The sequence below is a fragment of the Mustela putorius genome, unplaced genomic scaffold (assembly GCF_011764305.1).
Source record: "Mustela putorius furo isolate JIRA1106 unplaced genomic scaffold, ASM1176430v1.1 tig00000577_pilon_pilon_pilon, whole genome shotgun sequence".
In the NCBI taxonomy this organism is placed as follows: domain Eukaryota; kingdom Metazoa; phylum Chordata; class Mammalia; order Carnivora; family Mustelidae; genus Mustela; species Mustela putorius.
In genome coordinates, this window is record NW_025421421.1 from 2,866,782 (window position 1) to 2,893,713 (window position 26,932).

The 26,932-nt window shown below is 38.0% G+C and overlaps 1 protein-coding gene across 1 annotated transcript in view; it reads left to right on the plus strand.

Moving 5' to 3' along the window:
* PCDH15 (protocadherin related 15) overlaps nt 1–26,932 on the plus strand; it is a 731,887-nt gene that overhangs the window by 212,467 nt on the left and 492,488 nt on the right. Inside the window, exons 6-8 of the mRNA XM_045081472.1 lie at nt 2,283–2,402; nt 14,073–14,183; nt 24,799–24,969. Coding sequence (XP_044937407.1) covers nt 2,283–2,402; nt 14,073–14,183; nt 24,799–24,969 — 402 coding nt within the window. The remainder of the gene's footprint in view (nt 1–2,282; nt 2,403–14,072; nt 14,184–24,798; nt 24,970–26,932) is intronic.

Sequence of the window (26,932 nt, forward strand, 5' to 3'; positions counted from 1 at the left end):
GATAACAAAGACCTTTAAAAAATACCTCATTGGTGGCAGGGGGGCACCTGGGTGGCTCAGTCAGTTAAGCACCCAACTCTTGGTCTCAACTCAGGTCTTGGTCTCAGGTTTCTGAGTTCAACCCTTGTGTTGGGCTCTATGTCAGGTGTGGAGCCTACTTAAAAAAAAAACAAAAAACAAAAAACAACAACAACAAAAAAAAAAACACCTGTGGGGTGCTGTGGTTTTGTTTTATTATAAGGTTACCAATAATTTTATTTTCACACAGGAGACAGAAGATACTTTGAAATCATATGTTAGGTGATGTATAGGTGATAGTCAAATCCAATATATATATTTTGAAGCAGATCTTTTGTTTCCATTGCTATTTCCTTTTTAAACAGTATTTCCTAATTTTTAAATAAGCTTAGTGTTTGACTTTGACTTCACTACAATGGCCCATGTTTCCAAGAGCCTTGATGAAGGGAAAGAGAAATATAGAGGTATTCTTACCACAGAAAATACTTGGTTTTAATAGTTATCTAGAAATAAACCATCATTCAGTTTTAAAATTTGATAATTTAAAAATCAAAGCAAGCTGCATTAGAATGATTTAGATGATTTTTTTTTTCAAGAAAGCACAATATCTTTGGGGACTAGGATTACAGTTTTAAAAATGAAAATTGTCAGTTTAGAAGTCTTAGCAGTCTTTCAGTGACCTCACATTTTCACCCAGGGTCTCCATCCATGGTGTCCTGCTGTTCTCCAATGTGCTGTTCAGACCATCTCCTCTCTTCTTTGTGTTCTCTTTGACCTGTGGAAGTCAAAATTTGCCCCGTAGACCTGCCTGCCAGGAAGGCTGACTTTGTAATGCTCACTACTTTGTATCTATGGCTTGTTTCTTTCATCACACTTGTAATTTTTTTTTCCTTAGATCAGAAGTTGCAAAGTATTGTAGTTACAGGGCCTCATGCATATGCCCATTCAGTCCATAGTTTAATTCTCTAAAATCTAGGCCAATCTAGAACCAAGACATTTCTCATAAAATTAGGATATAAGAAGACTATATTCCATCATGGCAAGAATTTGCTTCGTAGAATGTATTTGATTCTCAGATTGCCCCCAAGCACATCAGGATCGCCTCACTCATTTACTCATTATGTGGTCGATCCCTGTAGAGGTCTGGATTTGTACCCACTGAAAACAGGAATACATGAGACAACTCATTTTCTTTATCCATCCTGAAACTATTTCTCCACGAAAGAATGCCATTTAAAAACTAACAAAACATATCTCTAAAATAAAAAAAAAAAAAAGAAAAGAAAAGCCTCTGACGCATAGATGCAGAGAGATTATGTTTATTGATAAAATTTATTTATTCATGATTTCAATGCAGTGATTAAGGAAGAAAAGTGTTAGAAGAAGGGTACCTTATTCTGATGTGGGATGGAGCATGCTTTGCTGGGGATAGTTTAGGAGAAGGGATGCTGAGTAAGTGGAAATGTAACTCATGAGGAGGGCTCCAGCTAAAGCTTGACTTCTAGAGGCTCTGGATGTAGGAAGACACTGTGCAGGGAATGACCTACTGGTCAAAGAAAATAACAATGACTCTCGGTGGAGAGCAACACTGAATGAAGCTAGATACACAGGCCAAATGCCAAATCATGGTCTTGTGTGCCGTAATAAGTTTTGCCATTGTTTGAATCCCAAAGGAAAAGATCTGGTCGTCTTGCCAACACCCACCACTCAGTGGCCTTCAGCAACTGAGGCAACTCGAGCTCTCTCCCTCCTCCAATGCATAGAGCACCACTGTCTCTGATGTCCCATCCTCAAACTTCCATCGTGTTATTCATCTCTCCTAAGTGGTTTTTGACTTTAAAATAAAGATGCTAACTTCCACATACAATTTAAATTCTAGCTTGTCCATAACTTAATCCATCAAGGTTTTGGGGTTTTTTTTTTGTTGTTGTTTGTTAGTTTGTTTTTAAGGGAGGAACAATAGATGCATTCTCTCCACAGGGGCTGAGATGCTAATGATCATAAATTGGTTCAAATGTGCTTCACACTGAGTTAGGGCCTTCTGTTTTTCACCCAAAGCAAGGACCGTGATGTTGGAAATTTCAGCTTTCACAAGAACTCGTATGGAAGGTTTAGAAGCATTCTTTAGAAATGCGTCAGGTCTGTGGCCGTAGGCAGCTGCCTACTCTCCTTTGTGTAATAGAAGGCTGAGCTTGTGCTAGAACACTTCTGGTGTGCTGTTGATGGAACGAGGATTGACGGCTTTTATTTTATTTTATTTTCAGCTCACTCCAGTTGGCACCACGATATTTACAGGATTTTCAGGAGACAATGGAGCTACAGACATAGATGATGGACCAAATGGACAGATAGAATACGTTATCCAGTATAACCCTGATGATCCGGTATGTTAGTATTTACTTGTTATGTGGCATCACCATGAGGAGTAAAAACAGTGCTTACCCCAGCAGATCCTTACTATGTTTTTCTGTTACTTGACTCCTTGCACTACATCAGTAGTCATTCAGCTGTTAAAAAATATCTCAAAATCATCATCTTTTAACTAATTGTGTTATACTTTTAAAAAGCACTCTGAAAACTTCTGGGTGGGTTTTGTAGACAAACACTTAAAATGATTTATAGGTACAATATGCCATTTTCATGACATTTCCATTGTGCTTGTGGACTCTTAAGCATTCCAAATAAATCATCAGAGGTAGTGTAACGAGTGTGATGTATACGTTTTATGGTGCATGCCAGGTAATACCACACCACCACTGTCCACCAGGGAAGCCTTAGGTAGAGAAGAGAACAAAGCCTTTAGCTGTGCCCTTTTTTTTTCTTTAAGATTTTATTTATTTATTTATTTATTTGAGAGAGAAAGAGAGAGAGAGAGAAAGCATAGCAGGGGAAAGAGCAGGCAGAAGCAGAGGGAGATATAGACTCCCCGTGGAGCAGGGAGCCCGATGTGGGACTCCATGCCAGGACCCTGGATCATGACCTGAGCTGAAGGCAGACACTCACTAACTGAGCCCCACCTTTTTTTTTTTTTTTTTAGATTATTTATTTTTGATTAGAACATAGGATTCCTTTTTTTTTTTTTTTTAAGGCTGTGATATTATTTCTTTCAGTATATTATATTACCTATCACACTACTAAGATCAAAATGGTTTTGTTGCAGCCTGAGCAAGAAGCCCTCCCTTCCTCCTTCCCCCAGAAAGCTTCTCAGGGTGCCATTGATGCCCCAAAGCATTCTTTTGAAATCAGTTCTTTAGTGAATTTTCTTTTTTCTTTTTCTTTTTCTTCCCCTCAGACAACGCTTTATTGAGAAAACATTAACCATAAGTTCATTTGATTTTCATTTCTTTTCTTTTTTTTTTTTTTTTTTTTTTTTTTTTTTTTTAGAATATAATGTATTATTTGCTGCAGGGGTACAGATCTGTGAATCCTCAGGCTTACACACTTCACAGCACTCACCATAACACATACCCTCCCCAATGTCTATAACCCAGCCACCCGCTCTGTACCCTCCTCCCCCAGCAGCCCTCAGTTTGTTTTGCGAGATTAAGAGTCTCTTATGATTTCTCTCCCTCCCAATCCCATCTTGTTTCATTTTTTCCTTCCCAACCTCCCAAGCCCACTGTATATGTGTGTGTGTGTGTGTCTGTGTGTGTGTCTGTGTGTGTCTGTGTATATACCATATCTTCTTTAGCCATTTATCTGCTGATGGACACCTAGGTTCTTTCCATAGCTTGGCTATTGCAAACATTGCTGCTATAAACATTCGGGTGCATGTGCCCCTTCAGATCACTACATTTGTAATGGATTATTTGTTCTTTGGGTGTTGAGTTTGATAAGTTCTTTATAGATTTTGGATACTAGTACTTTATCTGTTATGTCATTTACAAATATCTTATAAGAACATACTATGAGCAACTATATACTAGCAAATTTGATGGTCTGACAGAAATGGGTGCATTCTTAGAGATGTATTAACTATCAAAATGGAACAAGGAAGAAATAGAAAACCTGAACAGACCCATATCCACTAAGGAAATTGAAGCAGTCATCAAAGATCTCCCAACAAACAAGAACCCAGGGTCAGAGGGCTTCCCAGGGGAATTCTACCAAACATTAAAAAAAAGAATTAACACCTATTCTCTTGAAACTGTTCCAAAACATAGAAATGGAAGGAAAACTTCCAAACTCATTTTCTGAGACCAGCATTACCTTGATCCCAAAACCAAAGATCCCATCAAAAAAGAGAATTACAGAACAATATCCTTAATGAACGCAGATGCGAAAATTCTCACCAAAATACTTGCCAATAGGATCCAAAGTACATTAAAAGGATTATTCAACAACCAAGTGGGATTTATCCCAGGACTGCAAGGTTGGTTCAACCTCTGCAAATCAATCAATGTGATACAACTACAACACATTAATAAAAGAAGGAGCAAGAACCATATGATACTCTCAATAGATGCTGAAAAAACATTTGACAAAGTACAGCATCCTTTTCTGATAAAAACTCTTCAAAGTGTAGGGATAGAGGGTACATACCCCAATATCATCAAAGCCATCTACGAAAATCACACAGCAAGTATCATTCTCAATGGAGGAAAACTGAGAGCTTTTCCGCTAAGTTCAGGAACACAGCAGGAATGTCCATTATCACCACTGCTATTCAACATACTACTAGAAGTCCTAGCCTCAGCAATAAGACAACAAAAAGAAATTAAAGGCATCCAAATCAGCAAAAAAGAAGTCAAACTCTCACTCTTTGCAGATGATATGATACATTATGTGGAAAACCTAAAAGACTCACTCCAAAATGTAGAACTTGTACAGGAATTCAGTAAAGTGTCAGAATATAAAATCAATGCATAGAAATCAGTTGCATTTCTATACACCAACAGCAAGACAGAAGAAAGAGAAATTAAGGAGTCAATCCCATTTACAATTGCACCCAAAACTGTAAGATACCTAGGAATAAACCTAATCAAAGAGGCAAAGAATCTGTACTCAGAAAACTATAAAGTACTTATGAAAGAAATGGAGGAAGACACAAAGAAATGGGAAAATGTTCCATGCTCATGGACTGGAAAATAAGTATTATGAAAATATCTATGCCACCTAAAGCAATCTACACGTTTAATGCAATCCCTATCAAAATCCCATCAATTTTTTTTCAAAGAAATGAAACAAATAATTCTAAAATTTATATGGAACCAGAAAAGACCTTGAATAGCCAGAGGAATATTGAAAAAGAAAGCCAAAGTTGGTGACATCAAAATTCCAGATTTCAAGCTCTATTACAAAGTTGTCATCATCAAAACAGTATGGTACTGGCACAAAAACAGACGCATAGGTCAATGGAACAGAATAGAGAGCCCGGAAATAGACCCTCAACTCTATGGTCAACTAATCTTTGACAAAGCAGGAAAGAATGTTCAATGGAAAAAACACAGTCTCTTTAACAAATGATGTTGGGAAAACTGGACAGCCACATGCAGAAAAATGAAACTGGACCATTTCCTTACATGAAAATAGACTCAAAATGGATGAAGGACTTCATGGTGAGAAAGAAATCCGTCAAAATCCTTGAGGAGAACACAGGCAGCAACCTCTTCGATCTCAGCCGCAGCAAATTCTTCCCAGAAATAGTGCCCAAGGCAAGGGACGCAAGGGCAAAAATGAACTATTGGGACTTCATCAAGCTCAAAAGCTTTTGCAGAGCAAAGGAAACAGTTAACAAAATCAAAAGACAACTGGCAGAATGGGAGAAGATATTGACAAATGACATATGAGATAAAGGGCTAGTATCCAAAATCCTCAAATAGCTTATCAAACTCAACATGCAAAGAATGAATAATCCAATCAAGAAATGGTTAGAGGGGCGCCTGGGTGGCTCAGTGGGTTAAGCCACTGCCTTCGGCTCAAGTCATGATCTCAGGGTCCTGGGATCGAGTCCCGCATCGGGCTCTCTGCTCGGCAGGGAGCCTGCTTCCTCCTCTCTCTCTCTGCCTACTTGTGATCTCTCTCTCTCTGTCGAATAAATAAATAAAATCTTTAAAAAAAAAAAAAAGAAAGAAGAAATGGTTAGAGGACATGAACAGTCATTTCTGTAAAGAAGACATCCAGATGGCCAAAAGACACATGAAAAAGTGATCCATAACACTCGGCATCAGGGAAATACAAATCAAAACCTCAATGAGATACCACCTCACACCAGTCAGAATGGCTAAAATCAACAAGTCAGGAAATGACAGATGCTAGTGTGGAAAAGGGCCTCCTTTTTTTATTGTACCTCGTTAATGGCTTTTTTTATTTCATCTTGATGGATTTTAGTTCTTTTATTTCTCCAGAATGGGCTTTTATTTCTCTAGACAGGGTTTACTTAATATCTTCCCTGCCTTTTTCAAGCCTGGCTAACACGTTAAGAATCATCATTCTGAACTCTAGATCTAACATATTACCAATGTCTGTATTGATTAGGTCCCTAGCTTTCAGTACTGCCTCTTGTTCTTTTTTTCTGTGGTAAGTTTTTCTGCGTTATCATTTTATCCAGGTAAGAATGTATGAATAAGAGCATAAAATACTAAAAGGGTGGCAAAGGCCCCAGAAAGTAAATGCTAACCAAATCAGAAGAGACCCCAAATTGGAAGGAGAAGGTAGGGGGTAAAAAGAAATTTAAAAAATTTTTTTTAAAATTAAAAAATATATATATTTATATATAATTAAAGTATATATATATTAAAAGTGTATCTTTTTAAAAATATATATATATATATATATATATATATATATATATATATATTAGACTGGTGAATAGAAAAGAGCACCAACTTGATTCGGGGAGTATTTTCATCTTTTAGAAGAAACTACCTCCCAAAAGTTTAAAGAAAGAAAATTTTATATATATACAAATATAAGAGTAAACATGATGCAGGGATGGAATATGACTATAAAGCTGAAAATTAAAAAATTAAAATTCTAAGAATAGAATTGATAAGATAAATTGGTTGGAAAAAGAAAGAAAGTGGAGAGAATGTTTTCAGGTTGGAGAGTAGAACAAAGCCCTCTGCTAGATTTAGGGTATATTTTGATCTATAAGAAGAAATTGTATCTTAAGATTTTTTTAGAAGAAATAACCCTATATACAAAAAATTCAGTTAGATATACAAATTAGTATACTAAAATTAAAGTTAGATACAATGAAAGATAAAATATGACTATAATAATGAAGGTTTAAAAAGATTTTTTTAGAAAGGTATTTTTAAGATAAACTAGTTAAAAAGCGTTAAAAGGGGAAAAAGGAAAAGTTTAAAAAATTAGAATAAGAAAAATATAAAATTTAAAAAATTTAATTACTTCACGAGACTAAAGAATCTTGGGGAGAAAGCCATGAATTCCATGCCTTGCTTTCCCCTCCTCTGGAATTCCTCTATTCTCCATGATTAGTGAGCTTGGTCTTGACTGGATATTCGTGCTGATCTTCTGGGATGAGGCCTGTTCCTAGGATTCTTAAATGTGTTTGCCTGAGGTGGAATTGCACCACCCTTGCCAGGGGCCAGGCCAAGTAATCTGCTCAGGCTCGCTCTTAGGAGCTTTTGTTCCCTGAATGCTTTTCATAGAGCTCTGGAGGACGGGAATGAAAATGGCGGCCTCCCAGTCTCCAGCCTGGAGGAGCCAAGAGCTCAGGACCCCGCTCCTCAGTGTGCCCTTGGAGAAAAACAGTCAGTCCCTCCCAACTCCCTGGTCTCTGGCCACACTCCGAGCTAACCCTGCCTGTGACCCAGCATTTCTGTCTCTGGTGCACAACCCTGTTTGGAGTCTGAAACCCAGCAGATTCCTGTTGCACACTCCCAGAGGAGGAAGGTGAGTCTCCACGGATCTGCCACTTGTGGGTCTCTGCTCAAAGAGCAGTATCTTGACTGTGCCATGGATGATGGTTTAAGGTAACCCTGAGCTAATAGCCCCCTGCTCAGCTCCTTCTCTGCAGCCAGCTTCCCCACTCCTATATCTGCGAGCTTTGCTACACTCAGACACCCCTGGTTTTCTGTGAAGCCACAGGTGCTGAGACCACACTGTCATCCTGAGCCCGCAAGGGCTCCACCCTTGCTTCATCTCTGAAGCAATGTCCCTCAGTGGAACAGACTTCTAAAACTTCGGTTTTTGTGCTCCACTGCTCCACTGCTTGCCAAGAGCTGGCCCCTGCCACCGCAGTCTGTCTTCCCATATATCTGCTTGGATTCACCTCTCCACATGTCCTACCTTTCAGAAAGTGGTCAATTTTTTGTTTCTAGAATTGCTGCTCTTCTTCTTTTTGATCTCCTCTTGGGTTTGTAGGTGTTCAGAATGGTTTGATATTTATCTAACTGAACTCCTGCAACCAGATGTCATCTTAGTCTGCTACTCCTCTGCCATTTTGATTCTCCCTCTTAAGTGAATTTTCTAAGTGAATACTCCTCTTATATGTTTCATATAAGGAAAATAGAAAGAGGTGAAGCTAATAGTCTGTGTTTTTTTTTAATTATGTGTTTGTTATATAAGCTTTAAACAAAGAAACATAAACATTTAGCTTGAAGAGACTGAGAAGGGCCTATAGGAACCACCTCACACACATAGCGTGAGAACTAAGTGAATCGTGAATGTTCTCATCTTCTTCTGGCAGATCAGTTCATGAGAGGGAGAGAATTTGTCTCAGGAGAGTGGCTGGCTGGTGTGAGCAGGGCCTCCGAGCTGTAGACTCAAGAGTCTTTCTAGAGCACACGGGCTCCTCTTGTTCTCCGCTGTGTTCTAATAAAACAGTTCAGTTTTTATGGTAAAATTTTCGAAATAGGGAACAAAAATGAAAAGGGAAAAGAAAAGCCCCTGGACACAGCAGAACCTATGAAGGATTTGGAGATGTTTTTGTTGGTTCTATGTGTCTTTTCCCCTAAGTGTGTTCCCACGTGCTTGTAGGTAGAGACAGTGGAGAAAAGGAAAAAAAAAATAAAAGAAAGAAAAAGAAAAGACAGGGAAGTAAGAGGATATGACAGAAAAGGACCATAAATAGAAAGGGTTGCTCAAGAAATTGAGTGAAAAAGATCAAAGAAGGAGCAGAAGACAAAACGACAAGAGAAATACTTTTCCTTAAAAGCAGAAACAGACGGCTGACCGCACATTTGATTTCTGGACTTTCTTCCTTAATCCTTATTTTTTAAAAGAATTCATTGTCTATGCATCCCATGTTTCTAGCTTACATTTTATGAAGGTTGTTTCCTAATTTTTACTCTTCAATCTATAAAAATGAAACTCCCAGCAACTATAGAACAGCCTGGCCATGTATTTTAGGGAAACATTTATTGCCTTTCCCTAAAAACCAACCTATCCAAGCTATAGATGTAGTGTGAGATAAACATGCATTACTTAGGAACGATCTTTTAGAAGTTTTATGAGGCTGGAAATCCTTGTCACCTGTGCAGGAATTCCTTCTGAAGGCTTCCTCCTTTCAGGGATTTGTGGACTAGGCATGAAACATAATATGTGCCTTTACTGCCTAGAGACTGGAGAAGCTGATCGGCCACATGTAGTTTCCAAATTACAGAAAAAGAAAAATGTGCTCTAGCAAGCTAGCAGTTCTGTGAAATAAGTAATGACATCCTCTGGGCATGTGCCTAATTCAATGAGGCAAAAGAATAAGGCACCACGAGAGCACCTAACTTGGGGTTTATTGCAGGGAGAGGGGAGCCTGCCCAAGCCACATCCTTGCAGAGAGAACCCATCTTTAGCCATTGTGGAAATTTCCTGTAAACCTCAGTTACCTACTGATGTTTGTTCCTGCCACTATTCAGTTGCTAGTAACTATGCTTCTATTAATAACACTATAATATTCACCTACTAACTTCTTAATTTCAAAATGAAATTGTGTGTGGGGCAAACATATTTAACCTGAAAATGTGGCCACCCCTGGCATCTATCACCACAATTAGGATTTCTTTCAAATGAGTCCCACAGTGTATGGATGGGTGAAATTGCAGATTGATCTGTTCTACTTAAAAATCTCAGGATGTTTGTTTCTTTTTGCTTGTTTGTTTTCCAACTGATGCTGCATTATTCATTAGCAGGAATCACAAATTAATGACCTTGATTTCCATTCCACTAAAGACATTTTGTTTGGCCACAGATTAATTTAAATACTTTATTTGTATTTACATACTTGAGAGAGAGACAGAGCCTAAGCAAGAGGGGCAGAGAGAGAAGGAAGGAGGAAATCTAAAGTAGACTCCATGCTGAGCACAAAACCCAACGTTGGGTTCAGTCTCCTGACCTGATCCAAAAGATTATGACCTGTGCCAAAATCAAGAGTCAGACGTTTAACCAACTGAGCCACCAAGGTGCCTTTGGCCACAAATTAATTTAAATCACTTTGAGATGATATCTCAAAAAAATCATGAAATTTCACACTCACATCTAGATTTCCCCTCTATCTTAAGAAATGGAAATATGGCAACTTGGGTCCTGATTTCCAAATAAACCTGTCTAATGTACCTAGTGTTTTTGTTACTGTTGTTAATTTTTTTGTTTTTGTTTTTTCAGCTGGTATAATCCTCACATCTAAATGTCCCACATGTTTAGACTTTGCCTGTCTTTGCTGAGTTTTCCTGTGCTCTCACCTTCAGTGAGCATATTATTTACATCTCTGAGCACAGTGTTCAAACAGCTGCTTTAAAAATCCCTCTTTGCTTGTCCTATCATTGGTCTTCCCTGATTTCCACTCCTGAAATGGAATCTCATTTCCTGGTTCATCATGGGTCCGGTTGTTTTAAACTCCCTCCTGGACCTTGTGAAGGTTATGTTGTGGAGACACTCTTACTTCTATTATATTCCTCAGAGAAGATTGGTCTATGTGTTTGTTTTTAATGTACCAGACAACATCGTTGAACTTACATTAAAAACCCTTGGGTGCAGCTTGAATCTCAGTTCCGTATACTTTCTTAGTGAACCTTTTCTAGTCTGCTTCATATAAGTGCGCTTTAGAGGTCATTTACAGACTTGGACACAGCTTACACATCACATTCATTCTCTCCCTTCCTGGCTTTGTCCTTTCTCCAGCCCCCTGTCAGCCTCCATAAGCATGGGTTGTCTCATAGTCTATCCCCTGACTCTTCAACCCAGATCTGTTTTCTATCAGAATTTTGACAGCCCCTTGAGGAGCTAACTAATGCCAAATAGCCAACTTAGCCACGTCATCTCTTTTTTCAAGTGTGTGATATTTGCTTGGGTTATCTCTCTCAGGGTGCCTGGTAGTTTTTTTTGTTGTTGTTGTTTGTTTGTTTGTTTTGCATTTTTTCCAGAGTTTATAGGTTATGCATGGAAAGACCAAGTCAAGTAGGAGATCATCAACCATATAAAAGCAGAACAATTAATTCCCAATCAGTTCCTTTCTTCAGGATATCTTTAGAAGACTAATATGCATACTTCTTTTTCCTTCTGAGCCGTTCTGGCTCTCCTGAGTATTAGGCAGCAGCAACAATGATATAACCATTTCAAAATTTTAACAACAACAGAAGTACAGCATTCATTTCATCGATGGCTGGGGATCTTCAGTGATGAGCTATCAGCTCATTAGCCTCTGGCACTACTCTAAAACCAGAAACACTGACATTTCAAATCTGTATCAGGCTGTTTGCTCCTTAAGGAAAGGAGAATTGGAGAAACTGTTGAAATGTCTATTTATCTCTGTATTTTAAAAAGAGGATAACTTTCTAATAAGAACATATATGAATATTTCCTCATGTCTGTGTGTTCCAAAATATCAGAGAACTAAAAATATAGTATCACTTGAAATTATTATGTTGAAGACTTGGCAAATGTAGCAGATGTCATTGCCTTTACTATATGCCATCACTGATCCTCAAGACAAGTTTTGGGGTTAACATGATGGGTTAGTTACCTATTTTTAATTTTTTTTTAAGTTTTATTTATTTATTTGACAGAAAAAGAGAGATCACAAGCAGGCAGGGAGGCAGGCAGAGAGAACGGAGGGGAAGCAGGCTCCCCACTGAGCAGGGATCCCAATGCGGGGCTCAATCTTAGGACCTTGAGATCATGACCTGAGCCGAAGGCAGAGACTTTACCCACTGAGCCACCCAGTAGCCCCATTAGTTACCCATTATTACCACGTAATAATCCATCACAAATTTAGCATCTTAAAACAAAACACACTGATTTTCACAGTTTCGGTGACTTCAGAGCCTAGACTCAGCTTGGCTCTCACAAGGTGGCAATCTGGGTCTTGAGCAGATTAGTTCTCCTACAGAGAACTCAACTAAGGAAGAATTTCCTTCCAGTTAAACTCAGACTGCTGTCAGCATTCATTTCTTTATGATTTTAAGACAGAAGGTGTTGGCTTCTCGCTGACTGTTGGCCAGAAGCTGCTCCCAGCTCTGACAGGCTGCACTGAGTTCCTTGGCTGTATATCCCCTGAGTTCTGCAAGGAGGGTGCCCAGACCCAGTCTGTTTGCAAGATGGAGTTGTCCATGACACGGTGCAGACACAAGACAGTTCATCACCTATGCTGTATCCTGTTGGTTAGAAGCAAGTCACAGCCCCTGCCACACTCAAGGGGAGGTTTAACATGAAGCCAGGAGATGCCTGTGGGGGGGATGATGTGGGGATGTACAGGGCTCCCTCAGGATTCTGTTACACCCACTCTTCCCTTCAACATTATTGTCATCATTTTTGAATGTCATATAAACAGATACTTTGAATAGTGTTTTTTAACAAACTTACACTAAAGAAAGGGGATGAAGTTTCTATTCTAGTCTTAATACAGGGTAAATTGAACATGATCACTTAAACTATATATTAGCATCTTTGTTACCCTACTTGTATTTCCTTTATGATGTGGAAGAACATTTATATTACATGTGGAATAGAGAAAAATCAGGCATTTGTACTAACCAAAATCATAAAATTTTAATTACCAATGTTGCAGACTCATCACTAAAACAAAGCACACTTTTATTTAACCCATGAGCAAAATCCAGATAGTTAAAATTGAGCTTTCTTTTCTTTTTCTTCTTCTTTTTTTCTTGTTTTTTTTTTTTCCTTCTCTTTACTTTTGCCATCATTTTCATTGATTTTTTTCTAAAATAAGGAACGAGTTTAGGGATGAATAGCAGCTGAGCTGATTGACTACATTTAAAACAAAATCATTTATGCTGGTTTCTATATAATTTTTATTTTTTATAAACATATTTTTATCCCCAGGGGTACAGGTCTGTGAATCACCAGGTTTACACACTTCATGCTGGTTTCTAAAACATTCTGGATCTTTCTCTCTTTGGAGCTATGCCAGAAGTGCACTTTTTTGGGGGGGAGGGCTGGTGGTGGAAGAATGACCTGCTCTGGATAATGAGCTGTGAGTACCAAGTACAAAATCGTCCTCCTCCTCCCCTTGCCCTCCTCTCCCCCTCCCCCGACACCAATGTTGAAAAAGGGTATTACATAGAAATCACAGATTGTGATGTTTGAACCTTTCATGATGAAATACATGGTGGTAACAGGGAAATTTTCCAGATACCTGAACTTTGATTTAGAAGTACCCCAGGGCTATTCAAGGGTAACCCTAAAAATATACAAAAAAACTGTCCTGAGAAACAAGTTTTGTGGTTATTATCAAAATAACTGGTGAAAACCCCATTGATCAACATGCAGAGTTTTTAAAAACGACGAGAGTATCAGGGCACCTGGATGAGTGAGTCAGTCAGTTAAGCAGCGGACTCTTGGTTTCAGTTCAGGTTATGATCTCTGCATCCTGGGATAGAGCTGTAGTTGCTTCTGTGCTCCAGGGAAGTTAGCTGGAGGGTCTCTGTCTCTGCCCCTCCGCCATTCTTTCTCTCTCCCTCAGAAAAATAAATTCACCTTTAAAAAATGGTGAGAGTAGTAAGTATGAATCTTATAGGCAATATTCTCAGATGATAAACACGCTTTCTGTAAATTTCAACAGACTAAGTTGCAACATTGCTTTCTCTAATTCATCTTATATTCAAAGGAGTTGATTCTTGATCTTTCCCAATTTGCAGACATCCAATGACACCTTCGAAATTCCCCTCATGTTGTCTGGAAACGTGGTGTTAAGGAAGAGACTCAACTATGAAGATAAGACCCGGTATTTTGTCATCATCCAAGCTAATGTGAGTATTCAGTCTCCCTAGCTTCCCTCTGGGGAACTTATGAAGCAAAGAACTAACCCCAGAATGTACAAGTGCTCTCAGAGTGCTTGGTGTAAATTATGGCCTCACAGGGTAGGCTGCCCACAGCATAATGTGTATGTTATATTCTTCGAGATAAGGAATGGGATGGAAGGGGGCAGGAGAATGGTTTCTACTCACTGTTTCCTTCCCTCTGAATCACTCACACCCACTCTTCAATACTTTGCCTTCAGCTCACAGGGAAATATTTTCTCAAAGTGTGATGCATGGAGCATCAGCAGCAGAATCACCTTGGGAGAATATTAAACAGGCAGATTCTCTGGACCCAACCTCAGACCCTCTGAGTAAAATTTTTAAAGGGTAGAAGTGGAATGCCTGCATGTTTATTAACTCCCCCAGGGGATTCCAGAGTGCACCAAAGGAAGAGAAAAACTGATCAGCAATCATTTCCCCCATGGCTTCCATTTCATTTCACTATTGGTGTCAGCTTCTAGGACCATAACCAGGAATGTATGCACCGCAGGAATGGAACATCAGAAAAATAGTTGCTTACGTAACATGGACTTTTATTATGGTTTTAACAAAATCCCTAGATTCATGTAGATCAAGTGCTGGTTTGACAGCTGACGTATATCACAAAGGACTCTGCTTACTTCTCCCCTTACGTTGTACCCTTTCTGAAGTCTGGTTATTTTTCCAATGCAATATTTGTCAGATCCTAGTGAATACCACATCCATAAGCATCATAACTGCATTTCAAGTCTGAGGGTAAGCAGGGGGAAAGGGGCAAAACTAGGACTCTTCTTCTTCCTTGTCCATGAGGAAACTTGTCCCAAGTCCTCTTCCCTTCTAGCCTGGGATCCCAGGAGGCAGAATAGAGAGATTGAAGGAGACTGTATGTAGCAAAGGGAAGTGAGGTAATCACTTCTGGATTATACCAAGTCCTGGGCGTCTCCTGGAGCTGGACAGGGAGGAGCAGGAGAAGGGGAATACGAGTTTGTTAACAAGAAGAACAGAACGAGGCTGGTTTTTCAGCCAACAACTGATACTGGCTGGCTACACATGGCTTCTGATATTGACAAAAGTCCATAATAAGTGACAGGATCACGTTCTGAAAAGGTTATTAGACTCTGCAGCCAGCCTGTGTCTTTAAGGATGCCTAGGCATTGTCATCCTACTTACATAGCAGAACAGAAAGACAGCAGAGAGGGGCAAAAGGAAAGCATCCCCCATCAGCTCTTCTGAACAAGTTTGTATGCAACAAGGCATCACTCAGGGGATGGCCATTTTTGCCCTAAAGATATTTTGCCAGTAAGGGCGGGGTGGACTTTGTATGTGTATATTCATATTTAAATACATGATTTATATCTATATATTTATATTAATATTGCTTTATATATTCATAAAACATAAATACATTTACACATATAAAATATATTTATTTTATATAACATATATTATGTATAATTCATCTGTTATATATAGTAGGTAGGTAGTAGATACAGATACATAGAATTTTTGAAGCCAAATTTCTGGATTTATATTCAAAATTCTCCAGTTGGTTGTTTTTTGATTCATTGTCTTGGCATCCAAGGGTAGAGACTAAAGCTGAAACGGCAGATATAAGAAAAAGTAAAATCAACTGGCCTCTCAGTAGAATCAGTAGGTATGAGTTCCTCAAAACCCTGAAATATTTCTTTTTAAATATTATTTCCATGTGAGTGAAAATGAGAAGAAAAAATATAGTTTCCCTTGCCTGACTCAGAATCTCTAATAAAATGTAAGAAAGAGTAAGATTGCTCTAGAATGTATTTGAAAATTTGTTTTTATTGTGCTATTTAAAATGAGGTTTTTTTTTTTTTTAAGAAACACAAGCTAAACATCTGAGTTGCTATTTAATTTAAAATATTTATAAAGACATCTGGAACAATTTGCATGAAATTTGCTAGACTGTCCATAAGTGCAAAAGGGAGTGTTAATTTTTTAGCATTTCAGGGATAAAATTATGAGATAGAAGGTTATGCATGACTCATCAAAAGGAAAGAATGGAATTGGTAAGAAATTAAAGAAAAGGTTAATTTATCTGTAACAATTTTTACCAGAAACATAAATCATAGAGTATAGAATATGGATGTTAAATATAAGAGATTAGAAGCATTTTGGTGTTTTTAAAAATTTTCAGAGCTATATCCTTTTAATGGTTTTAGGACATACCAAAATTAGGATGCATTATAATTTATCCAAATATACTACCTCTTTTTTGTTTGTTTGTTTTGCATTTTGGCTTGGGAAGATACCCACTCTCATGACTCTTGTGAGAGGTAGTGAGTACAATATTGTGGCAAAAGCATGAATTCTAGAACCACATTGCCTGGATTTAAATTCCAGTGCTGCCATTGACTAGCTTTGTGACTTTGGGCATGTGCTACTTATGTACGGCACTTTAGTGTTTGAAAATGGATAAATGAGGGGCACCTGGGTGGCTCAGTGTGTTAAGCATCTAACTCTTGATTTTAGCTCAGGTCATGATCTCAGGGTTGCGAGAATGAGCCCTGTGTCAGAGGTTGTGCTTAGCAGGGAGTCTGCTTGAGATTCTCTTTCTCTCCTTCTGCCCCTCGCCCTGCACACACACACACACACACACACTCTCTCTCTCTCTCTCTCTCAAATAAATAAATAAATAAATATTTAAAAATTGGTAATTTAATAATGGAATTTTTATGAGAAAATATACATATGTATACATGTATAGGTAGGGCTTTTAATCTTACTAAATAATGCCATATTATTTTCCAAAGTATTACAGCACATCACTCCCTCATAAATGGGAAAGAACCCCTCGTTGTCTCTACATCTTAGATACATAATTTACTTAAAACTGGGGATTGTTGGTCCTGAAAAGCTGAATCATCCTTGCTTGAGAACCGGTTGTGGGTCTTCCTCCCAGCTCTGAGTTCAGGGACCTTACCTTTGTGTCCTTGGTATTAGAGCCTAAAGATGAAAAGTGACAAGTGCTACACATCAGAGCTTCTTCTCTCAGAGAGATGGTTGCTAAACTTGGACAGCTTCATATATACCAACATCTATGTCAGGGAGCAAGAATCCCTGTCCTCTCAGAGGTCCTTTGAGCTGGACAAAGGACCAAATTGACACGAGACAGATTCACAGGAGAAAATAAAATGTAATAGGTGTACCCTATGGGGAATCCACGTAGACATGGGGATTCCAAAGACAGGCTGGATGAGGACTCTGTGTCATCCTGAACTAGAGAGAAGGGTGTGGAGGTCTGGGACTTCAGAGGAAAGGGGTGTACTTCACACGGTCATAAGTAAAGCATATGTCTGATAATGAGATGTTTGCCCTACCATACAGATGGGTCACTCGGATAAAATCGATCTCCATTAATAACCTTTATTCTGGGAAAGACCCCAATTTAAATTCTTCTGTGTGGTTAAGAGAAGGACAAAATTTATCTTGAGCCTGTAGTCTCAGGTGCCTTCAGCTCAAAATATGGCAAAGTTGTACGTTTAGTGGGGAGGTTGTCCTGAACCCCTATATCTGTATAATTTATACTTCTATATTTACATAGAATCATAAAATCCATAGATCATTACATGTTTTTAATTACATTTTTATGTTCTTTGGGGGGTTTTTGTTGTTATTTTGTCAGTAGTGTGTAAATCGATGTGTAGTGTAGATCATGTACATTTAAATCCTACATTATTCTCTTGGAGTCATAAAGAAAGTTGAATTATGAGCAATCAATTTTGATTTTAAAGTAGACGGTATCTAAGAGGATAGAGGTTTGATGATAAATTACTGAAATTACTCAATTTGGATCTGGTTTTGCTTATGGTACAAAGATTTGATTGATGTGCAAAGGAAACTATTCAAATTTCATGTAATTAGGAAGTTTCTTTTTATCCATGTGGACATGTTGTTTCTCTTAAATAAGCTGGGGGAGTTTTGGGTAGCATAAATAAGAAAACTTGTCACTTCTTTTATTGAGAATATTTGCAGTGTTATTACCCACAGTTCATTTTAAATAGGAATATGCAATGAGGAATGATTAATTCTAGAAAATGGAAGGAAAAGAAATCTAAAAAAGAAAGTTCAGAGATGTACCAAGATCAGTGGGTTTTATTTCTGTTGAAATTTCCAATATAGCCTATAGCACAGACTCCCAAATCATGAAGGAATCAAACTCATCTCTTTATACACAGATATTATTCAAAACTAGGTCTCTTTTGTATTAACATTATCCTGAGGGAAATACCAAAGATTCTTCACAAGAACTCTTGATTCATTGTCAGAAAGAAAAAGTTTACATTTATTTTAGAATCATGGCCAGAGTAAGTTCTAAGTTAACTTTATCAATAACAGGGGAAAGTTAATATTTTCTCAAATCAAATATCTAGAATAGGAACACTGTCTTTCATAATAAGATATTGTAATTCTTAAAAATACTATTTTTTTCTTATCTCTGTCTTTTCTCTTAACACTATGAATATTCAGAACAGTATGTAAAGATTATAATTATAAGGGCTTTGATGTAAAAAAAAAATCACTTTGTACACTTTTGATATCAACTTGTGTAAACAACTTTTAAAAAAAAGATTTTACTTATTTATTTGACAGACAGAGATCACAAGTAGGCAAAGAAGCAGGCAGGGAGAGAGGAGGAAGCAGGCTCCCTGCTGAGGAGAGAGCCTAATGCGGGGCTGGATCCCAGGATCCTGGGATCATGACCTGAGCCGAAGGCAGAGGCTTTAACCCACTGAGTCACCCAGGCGCCCCTGTAAACAACTTTTGATATCACGTTGTGTAAACAACTTTTCAAAACTAACCCTCACTCTGACCTTCCCTCACCTCCACTTCCTACTTATTGTAGAGTAAGTGCTTAACTGTACACCCATTGTTTTTAGCTCTGCCAATTTCTTCGGTGTATTCTGGGAAAGAGGAATGAAATAGGAAAATGATGCTAGGATGTTCCAGTCCTAAACACATGTAAGCATATGAACATGTGTTCTATCTACTAGTATGCTGTTCTATCTACTAGTATGCATAAAAATTAAAGAAAATTAGATAAACGTCTCAAGCAAACAAAAAGCACTTCCAAAAAAAAAAAAAAAAACTCACTTATAAAATGGTTTAGACCTACTCAATCTTGTTGCTTCTTTTTTTTCCTCATTTTCATAAAGGAATCTAACACAAAATCAAGTTACTCTAGGATAAGTTTTAAATTTTCAGTTAGTGATACTCCATCTACCATTTGTGGACAGAAACAAGGCAAACACCTCCCTGGTCTTCAGTAACTGAGTCAGGGTCAGAAAACTCAGGGCAACTCTAATTATGCTGCATTTTTTTTTCCTTTCTCTACCACAAATACCTGATAAGGTAATGAGAGAGCCTATAATATATGTATCTGAGTCAGTCTAGTAGGTGCTTCTAGCCATTTTTTTTTAAAGCTACAAACCACTTGAGTACAGAGTACATAAATGTTGGAAGTCTCTATTCTAAGTTTCCTGTGGCTCAACAAGAAATCTGTAGATCAGCATGCCTGTTCCCTACTCACTTTAAAACCAAAATTCATGTAATTTCATAGCATTTGGTAGAGTTCACATCATTCCTGGCCCCGCTCCTAAAAACCAATATTTAACTTAATATGCTTCTCAAATAGAAACCAGGTACTGACTGAATAAAGAAATTAGCATTCAACCCATTTGATCAAAAAGTAGTGAGCAATTAAACTACCTTACAGCAAGAAAGCCTTTTGATTGAGATAAAGGGATTGAAGCCTCACTTATCATCTGACAGAGGTGTTTTATTGTCTTAACATTGTTATAGTTTAAATATTTGCAATTTTATAGAAAAAAATGCTTGGTAAAAAGTATGGATTGTGACAATGAATTAGTTATCTCTGAGCTATTTCTAAAAGTAAATATCTTTGAGGTTCTCTATGTTTAAAAAGAAATTAGTTCTTCCTTGCAATGTATGAGTGAAACTTTTTACTTATTTAGTAAATAATTCATTCAAAGACAGCAGGTGTCTCTGCTATCCCAGGATACTTTACAGTATGACTCCGAAGAGCTTTACATTGTGTTGCCATCATCTGGGGCCAGAGGATTGAAGGCTTCGAATAAAGATGCTGAAGATTCTAGGACCAAGGCAGTGTGGCTTTCCTGTGAAATGTTGACAGAATGTTCCAGCTAGTTCACATCTCATACTTTCCTGACTATTTCTTATGGCTTTCTTGATTCTATGTTCAAGATATATGTATGCTTTTAAATTCCTGCATCCCTATTTTGACGCTGGATTTTTCTTTGTATCATCTGCAATTTCTTGCAGAGCTGAACTCACAATCATTAAATAGTGACTTGTTTTTAAGGCATCTGATTAAAAGTTCCACGTAAATTAATATTTAATGTTAGAAAATGTGTAAATGGCATGTGAAAGTATAATTCACATTGAGAAAATACAACTTAAAAAAACTTAAGTAACTTTTAAAAGAGATATATTCTTGCTTGCCAATTATAGCCATAGCTTCTAAATCAATGAAATATTATTTTATTTTTAAACATTTAAAAATGAAAAAATCTTCATTTCATAAAGGAAATAAGAGAAATGAGATGTGAAAATGGAGAAATGGAGGAAGGAATATTTTTTTTTTCTTGGAGGGATAGTCTTTAAATTGTTTTGGGTTCTCATGTAGCAATGAGTAGAAATAGAGACATCAGGAGATCACATAAAACATTCATGCAAATAATTTTGTTTTATTTATACTACTCCCAATTTAGAATGTTATTTCTTTTATCTAGAACAGTCTTGAGCAGTAACATTTTACTAGAAAGAGCAAAAGGTTCTTTTCATTTTGTTTTTTATCTGAATTGCCAGGGGCTATGTTTTAGATGAGTTTTTTAGATCCAATTTGGTTCTAAACTGGGGGAAGTACTAAAGACTTCCATCGGCTTACACATGCTCAATGGGAAGGAGACCTACTTCCATATTTCTCCTCATGTTTTATAACACATGTTAACAAAAAATCGTGGGGAAGCTCCACACATGTAGTGAGACTGCTGGCATTTTTCAGTGCTACCTGTCTGTTTAGAGAAGTGAAGAGGGAACAGGATGGGTCACCCCAAAATATGCCTCCCTGGCAGAAGGCTTGTTTCAGGCTGATTATGTTTTCAAAATGGCAGACAATAGAGGAGCTCTGCAAGCCATGTAGAAACAGTTCCCTGTTAGAAGAGCACTTTGCCCTTACACAGGATGTTTCCACATGCCTCTCCCACCAGGAAGATGAGAATGACTGAATCTGGACAAGATCCCATCAGTGGGGAAGGTCTGGACGTGCATCTGCAAGACAGTGACTCCTTCATTTACTGAACTTTGCCTGGAAGCCTGACTCTCTAGCACCCCTGACATCTTCTTTAGTCTTTAACAGGAGTTGGTATTTAAGGTGATAGCTTTGGCCATTTGGGGGAGTTACTCAGTTTTCCTGGTGTCTGTGTATATACAGTAGGTGCACATATCATTAAACTGCTTTGGTTTTCTTCCTGCTAATCTGTTTTCTATTACATGAGGTCTCAGCCAAGAAGCTAGAAGCTAGAAGGGTGGAGATAAAATTGTTTTTCTTCCCTGACAATAGTTTCTCTACTATTTTGTTTCCAAGTAAAAATTAATATTTTATAGATCAATACTTTGTAAGCAGTATCTTTTCTCAAAATTGTAACTGAAGCCTTGTGATTTGGCTCCTTGGTGAGTCAGAAACTGTACCACCTGAGTGTTCGCACAAAGAAAACTTTATTTGCAGCAAATAAGGAGATCACAGGCGAATGACTTCCAAAACAATGACTCCCCAAGCAAAGGTGGATACATTCCTTTCATTTAGGGTTTGGTGAATAGGGGATGATAGGGGAGACTTGTCATCATATGTAGAGGTAAGCATGAGGTCACACATGCCTCTGAAAGGAAACCAGCCTATAGATACATTGTATATTGTGGAAATGAGGCTCTTGTTCTTCCTTGGATGGAGATTTTAATATTTAATGAGGTAGATGTGGTCATCAGTCATTCTGAAAGTCATGCTGTGGTCCATCTGCACAGACATGAATCAGGGATTAAGCTCAAACTGGTCAAGGTGGTCTGGGCCAGCTGGAGGTCTTGTCAGGGCAGGTGCTTGAGGGAAGGGTGGTTTCTGGTTTCCATTTGTCCAAGTTAGGTGATAAGCTGGAAAGAAGAGCTCAAGGGAAAATGTGGCACAAAGGTTGGCAAGTACAAGCAGGTAGGCACTCAAGGTCAGGTCTTGGAGTCTGGCTGGTGACAATATGAGATAAAATTCTACCCATTCATTCATTGATGGATATTTTGACTACTGCCAGCCTTTGACCATGGTGAATAGTGCTGCTATGAGCATGTATATAAATATAACTACTTTTTAGAGTTGTACAGCATACAATTTTAAGGAGACGGAAAAAGTAGAATAAGTTTTCAAAATAACTAAATGCTAAGAAAGTAGACACTCTAGATTACATCATAATGAATGACAAACCACCACCACCATTATCACAGTGATGTTCTGGACAGAGATAACTAAGGTATTGTGTTTCTTCCATGTATCCTCCTGGCGAACTCTCTTAGATAAATATAAGCAGTATAAATGAAATGTAATATAATGAAATCACTTCCACTCTTGAACATGGGCTGCACATAGTGGTTTTTTTCCCCTGAGAAATGAAAAGGTAAAAAAAGAGAGAGTAAATTGGCAATGGGAAAATCTGATGAACACAACCTCAACCAGGTGATCAAGGTTGAGTCATGTTAATAATATATACTCTTGCTATAATGTGATGACATGACTCTGGACTTCTATAGTCTTCGTCCCCAAAATGCATCACCCCCATCTGATCTTGAGAAAAACATCAAATTCCCCACTGAAGAACACTCTAAAAACACACCTGACTAGTACCCCACATAGTCAAGATAATCAAAAACAAGGGAAGTTGGAGAAATTTCAGAACCTGAGAAGATGTGATGGCTACATACAGGCGGAGTCCCGGATGGGATCCTGACATGGAGAATGGACCTCAGAAACTAAGGATGTCTCAGAGGTGGGGATCATAGTTAGTAACAATATATCCTCAAAGCAAAAAGTACACCTGGCCAAGCAAAGTAAGGAATACCTTACAGTTTCTATAAGAGGGACACAGAATGCAGTCTGAACTCAAGTCTGAAAGAATGAATAGAGCATTGTTGAGACCCCAGTTGGGAGTTCTCATCACAATATTTTTTTTTTACTTGTTTTTCCCTGTGTCTGTAAGAGATGATGAATGTTATCTAAACTTATTGTAAAATCCTTTCACGTAGGTGAATGTCATTATAATTACATTGTACAGCGTAAACTCATGCCATGCTATATGCCAATTATATCTCAGTAAAACTGGAGAAAACCAAACAAGGGGAAAAAAAAACCCAAATCCCTATTGTCTTGGCAATACAATGTCTCATGGAAAAGAGAGGAAGTCGAACAGGTAATTGCCATAATTCTACAAGGACACTCTTCCTAGAAACTATAGCTTTATAGTCCCAAAGAATGAAGAAGCAAAATAAAACAATTATCATCCAGAAGCTCAGAAAACTAGGTTATTTCAGTGACAACAGTGCACTCTCTGAAGACCAGCAGCGCTGGTCTCAAAATACGTGGTAACAGAAAGGCTTGTGTGAGCCATTAAGCATTTCTCTGTCAAAAGTTCAGCAGACCTGGCAGGTTTTCTTCTCTTCCCTTTTTTCTCCTTTCATTTTACTTTTTTGAGGATTTGGGGGTTTTTGTTTGTTTGTTGTTATTTGTTTGTTTTTGGATATAACCCAAATTTATCTAAAGTTTCTCTCTTTAAAAAGAAAAACTATATATTTATGTATGTATTTGAGAGAAAGTGAGCGAGAGAGAGGGAGAAAGAGAAAGCATGAGCTGGGGAGCTGCAGAGGCAGAGGGAGAAGCAGGCTCCCCACTGAGCAGGAAGTCTGATGGGACTCCATCCCAGGACCTTGGGACCATGACCTGAGCCAAAGGCAGACACCTAACCAACTGAGCCACCCAGATGCCCCTAAAATCTGTTTGCCTTGCTTGAAACATCATAAAAAATCAAAGACAGAGATGGGGGCGGGTAGACGAATCAAGAGCCAACTGTATTTGCTAATTGGCCTTCTCAAAGGAAATGTGGAATTGTGTTTTACTTCAAGGATGGGAGATAGTCCACAACTTGGAGCGAGCCTCCTATGGACCTTAGGCTCCTGTCCTCCCACAGAGAGGGGAGGTGGGCTCTATCTTCTTTTGTGATTTTGTTTCAAAAAGACAGCTCCCAGGTCTTTGTGAAGGAGTGCTGGACTATAAAACTGGCAGATGTTTGAGTTGCAGATATATTGCCATTGGAAAAGGCAGAGAAAGTATGGACAGTTACAAGTTTTCTAAAGTAAATCCCCTAAGAGAGGTCAAGGCCTGTAATCGGAAAGAAACCTGTCTACAGTCTACTCAAACTGAAGGGAATGTTGGGTCCATCTCATTGTGTTTTATGTTTCCTTTCTTTTTTTCCCCTCGCAGGACCGTGCACAAAATCTGAATGAGCGGCGAACCACCACCACCACCCTCACAGTGGACATTCTGGATGGAGATGACTTGGGTCCCATGTTTCTTCCTTGTGTTCTGGTGCCAAACACACGTGATTGCCGCCCGCTCACTTACCAAGCCGTGATCCCTGAATTGAGAACTCCGGTAAATGTGCTCACATTCTTTTCCCTTCACTTATGCCTCTTTAACCTCAGTGACATTCTGTTATCGGAGCTCGAAGACATATTAGATGAGAAGAATGAACGTTGCTATATTAGTATTGAAAGGTATTTATGTCTAGAACCATTTTCAAAGAAGGCAAAGTTTGGTCACCATGCATTACTGCATTCTTTACAAAGTCCAAAGTGTGTCGTGAAGCAACCATTCATTGGACACTGATGATTTTGTTTCTCCACCTATACATCATAAACGAGTTCAGTTGCCTTAAATTCACCAAATAAACACACAGTCCTAAGTCAGAAGACATATGGGCCAACAGGGTACTTGGTCAACCTCTTAGCATCCTATGATTTTAGTGGAGGTTGCATTTGGCTGTTTAGAGGTAGAAGCTAATGGATCCCAAATGCAGCTATCTATCCCTTAAAGATGTACTTTAAAGAAGCAGAAAAGTAAGGCATGAATATGTATCTTGTACACTTGATTTTGCCTCTGCCTTGTTTTTGTTTTGGCCTCTTTTTTAAAATTCTAATAGAGCTCTAAGTTGCTGTCAGCCTGGAATTCACACCTCAGACCTGGTTGGGTAATAAATATTTATACCTAAGAATAAAAATTATGAGGCAAATATACTAAAATATCAATTTCTCCCTTAAAAGTAAAGTAATAATAATAATGATTATTATTATTCTCTTTTTAGAGAAGCCGAATTCATAGGGGGTGAATGTATTTGTGGTGCCCCTAGAAAGCCTTCAATTTTCTGGATGATTAATGTGGCTTATGGTATCAGAATTTGTTGGAAGGTTTTTGATTTTTTTTTTCCCCTCAAACAGGTAAGAACTGTGGTTTGGGGTATCTTCTCTGTATATGAGAAGTTTCAAGTATAAAAAAATAAAATCCTTCTCCTAATTGTAACTGACATAGCATCATATGTACTGCTAAGGATTCTTCTTATCCAGTGTTGCATGCTTGAGCCTTACTTTTGAGATTTCATAAATCTTAAATGGCCAAGATTCACTGGTCTGTCTTCCAGCATAAATAACAACTGATCTAGTTGGCTTATGTGAAGAAAAAAAGCTGGAGGGAAAAAAAAATAATAAATGTTATGATGTACATTTAATGAAGAAAAATATAATCGAATTTTCAGCTCCATGGAGTGATTTTGAAGACAAAAAAAGCTAATGGGTGTAGACAAATAATTGTGGATTACCTAAAGTTATATGTCAGCATAGGATTTTGTGGAATATACCTGTAAGAAGACTATTAATGATAGTGAACATTAATTTTTTTCTTTGGAAAACATAATTGAAATTATGAGCAAAACTTATTTTAAGTATTCATTTTGACTTAATTTATGTAGCTGTCATACCCGTGAGGTCCCTAAGAAGAGGGACATGATGACACAGTGACTGGAGTCGGTGGTTCAGTGTGATAACTCAAACAGTACTTGATAGCCTGAGGGAAGAGGCACAGGTCACTGCCTGACAAGCAGAGGGTATTAACTTTATAAAATACCCCCGAGCATCCGTTCTTCTCTTCCAGATGGCCGACTGAGCATCTCTCTCATTCTCATGCAGTGTACCATAGAGATGAGTCCATGCTCCATATTTGGGGGAATAAAAATAAATGATACTAGTGATTAATGGTTATATCCTTGGTTCCATGTGTCATGAACTGGCCTAAACTCTACAGGGATATTAACTGCAATTCTGATGGGTCACTCTTAAGGTCACTTGTGGGACGACATCTCTGAGATATAGAGTTTATGTAACTTTTTTTGTTTTGCAGACTTTTTAAAAATTTATTTAATTTTACTTTTTTTCAATGTTACAAAATTCATTGTTTATGCACCACTCCCAGTGCTCCAACTAAAAAGTAAAAAGCTCTTCTTTTAAAATTATGTCTCTTGAATTAAATGCTATGCTATAAAATCCAGAATGATCAGACTGTATGC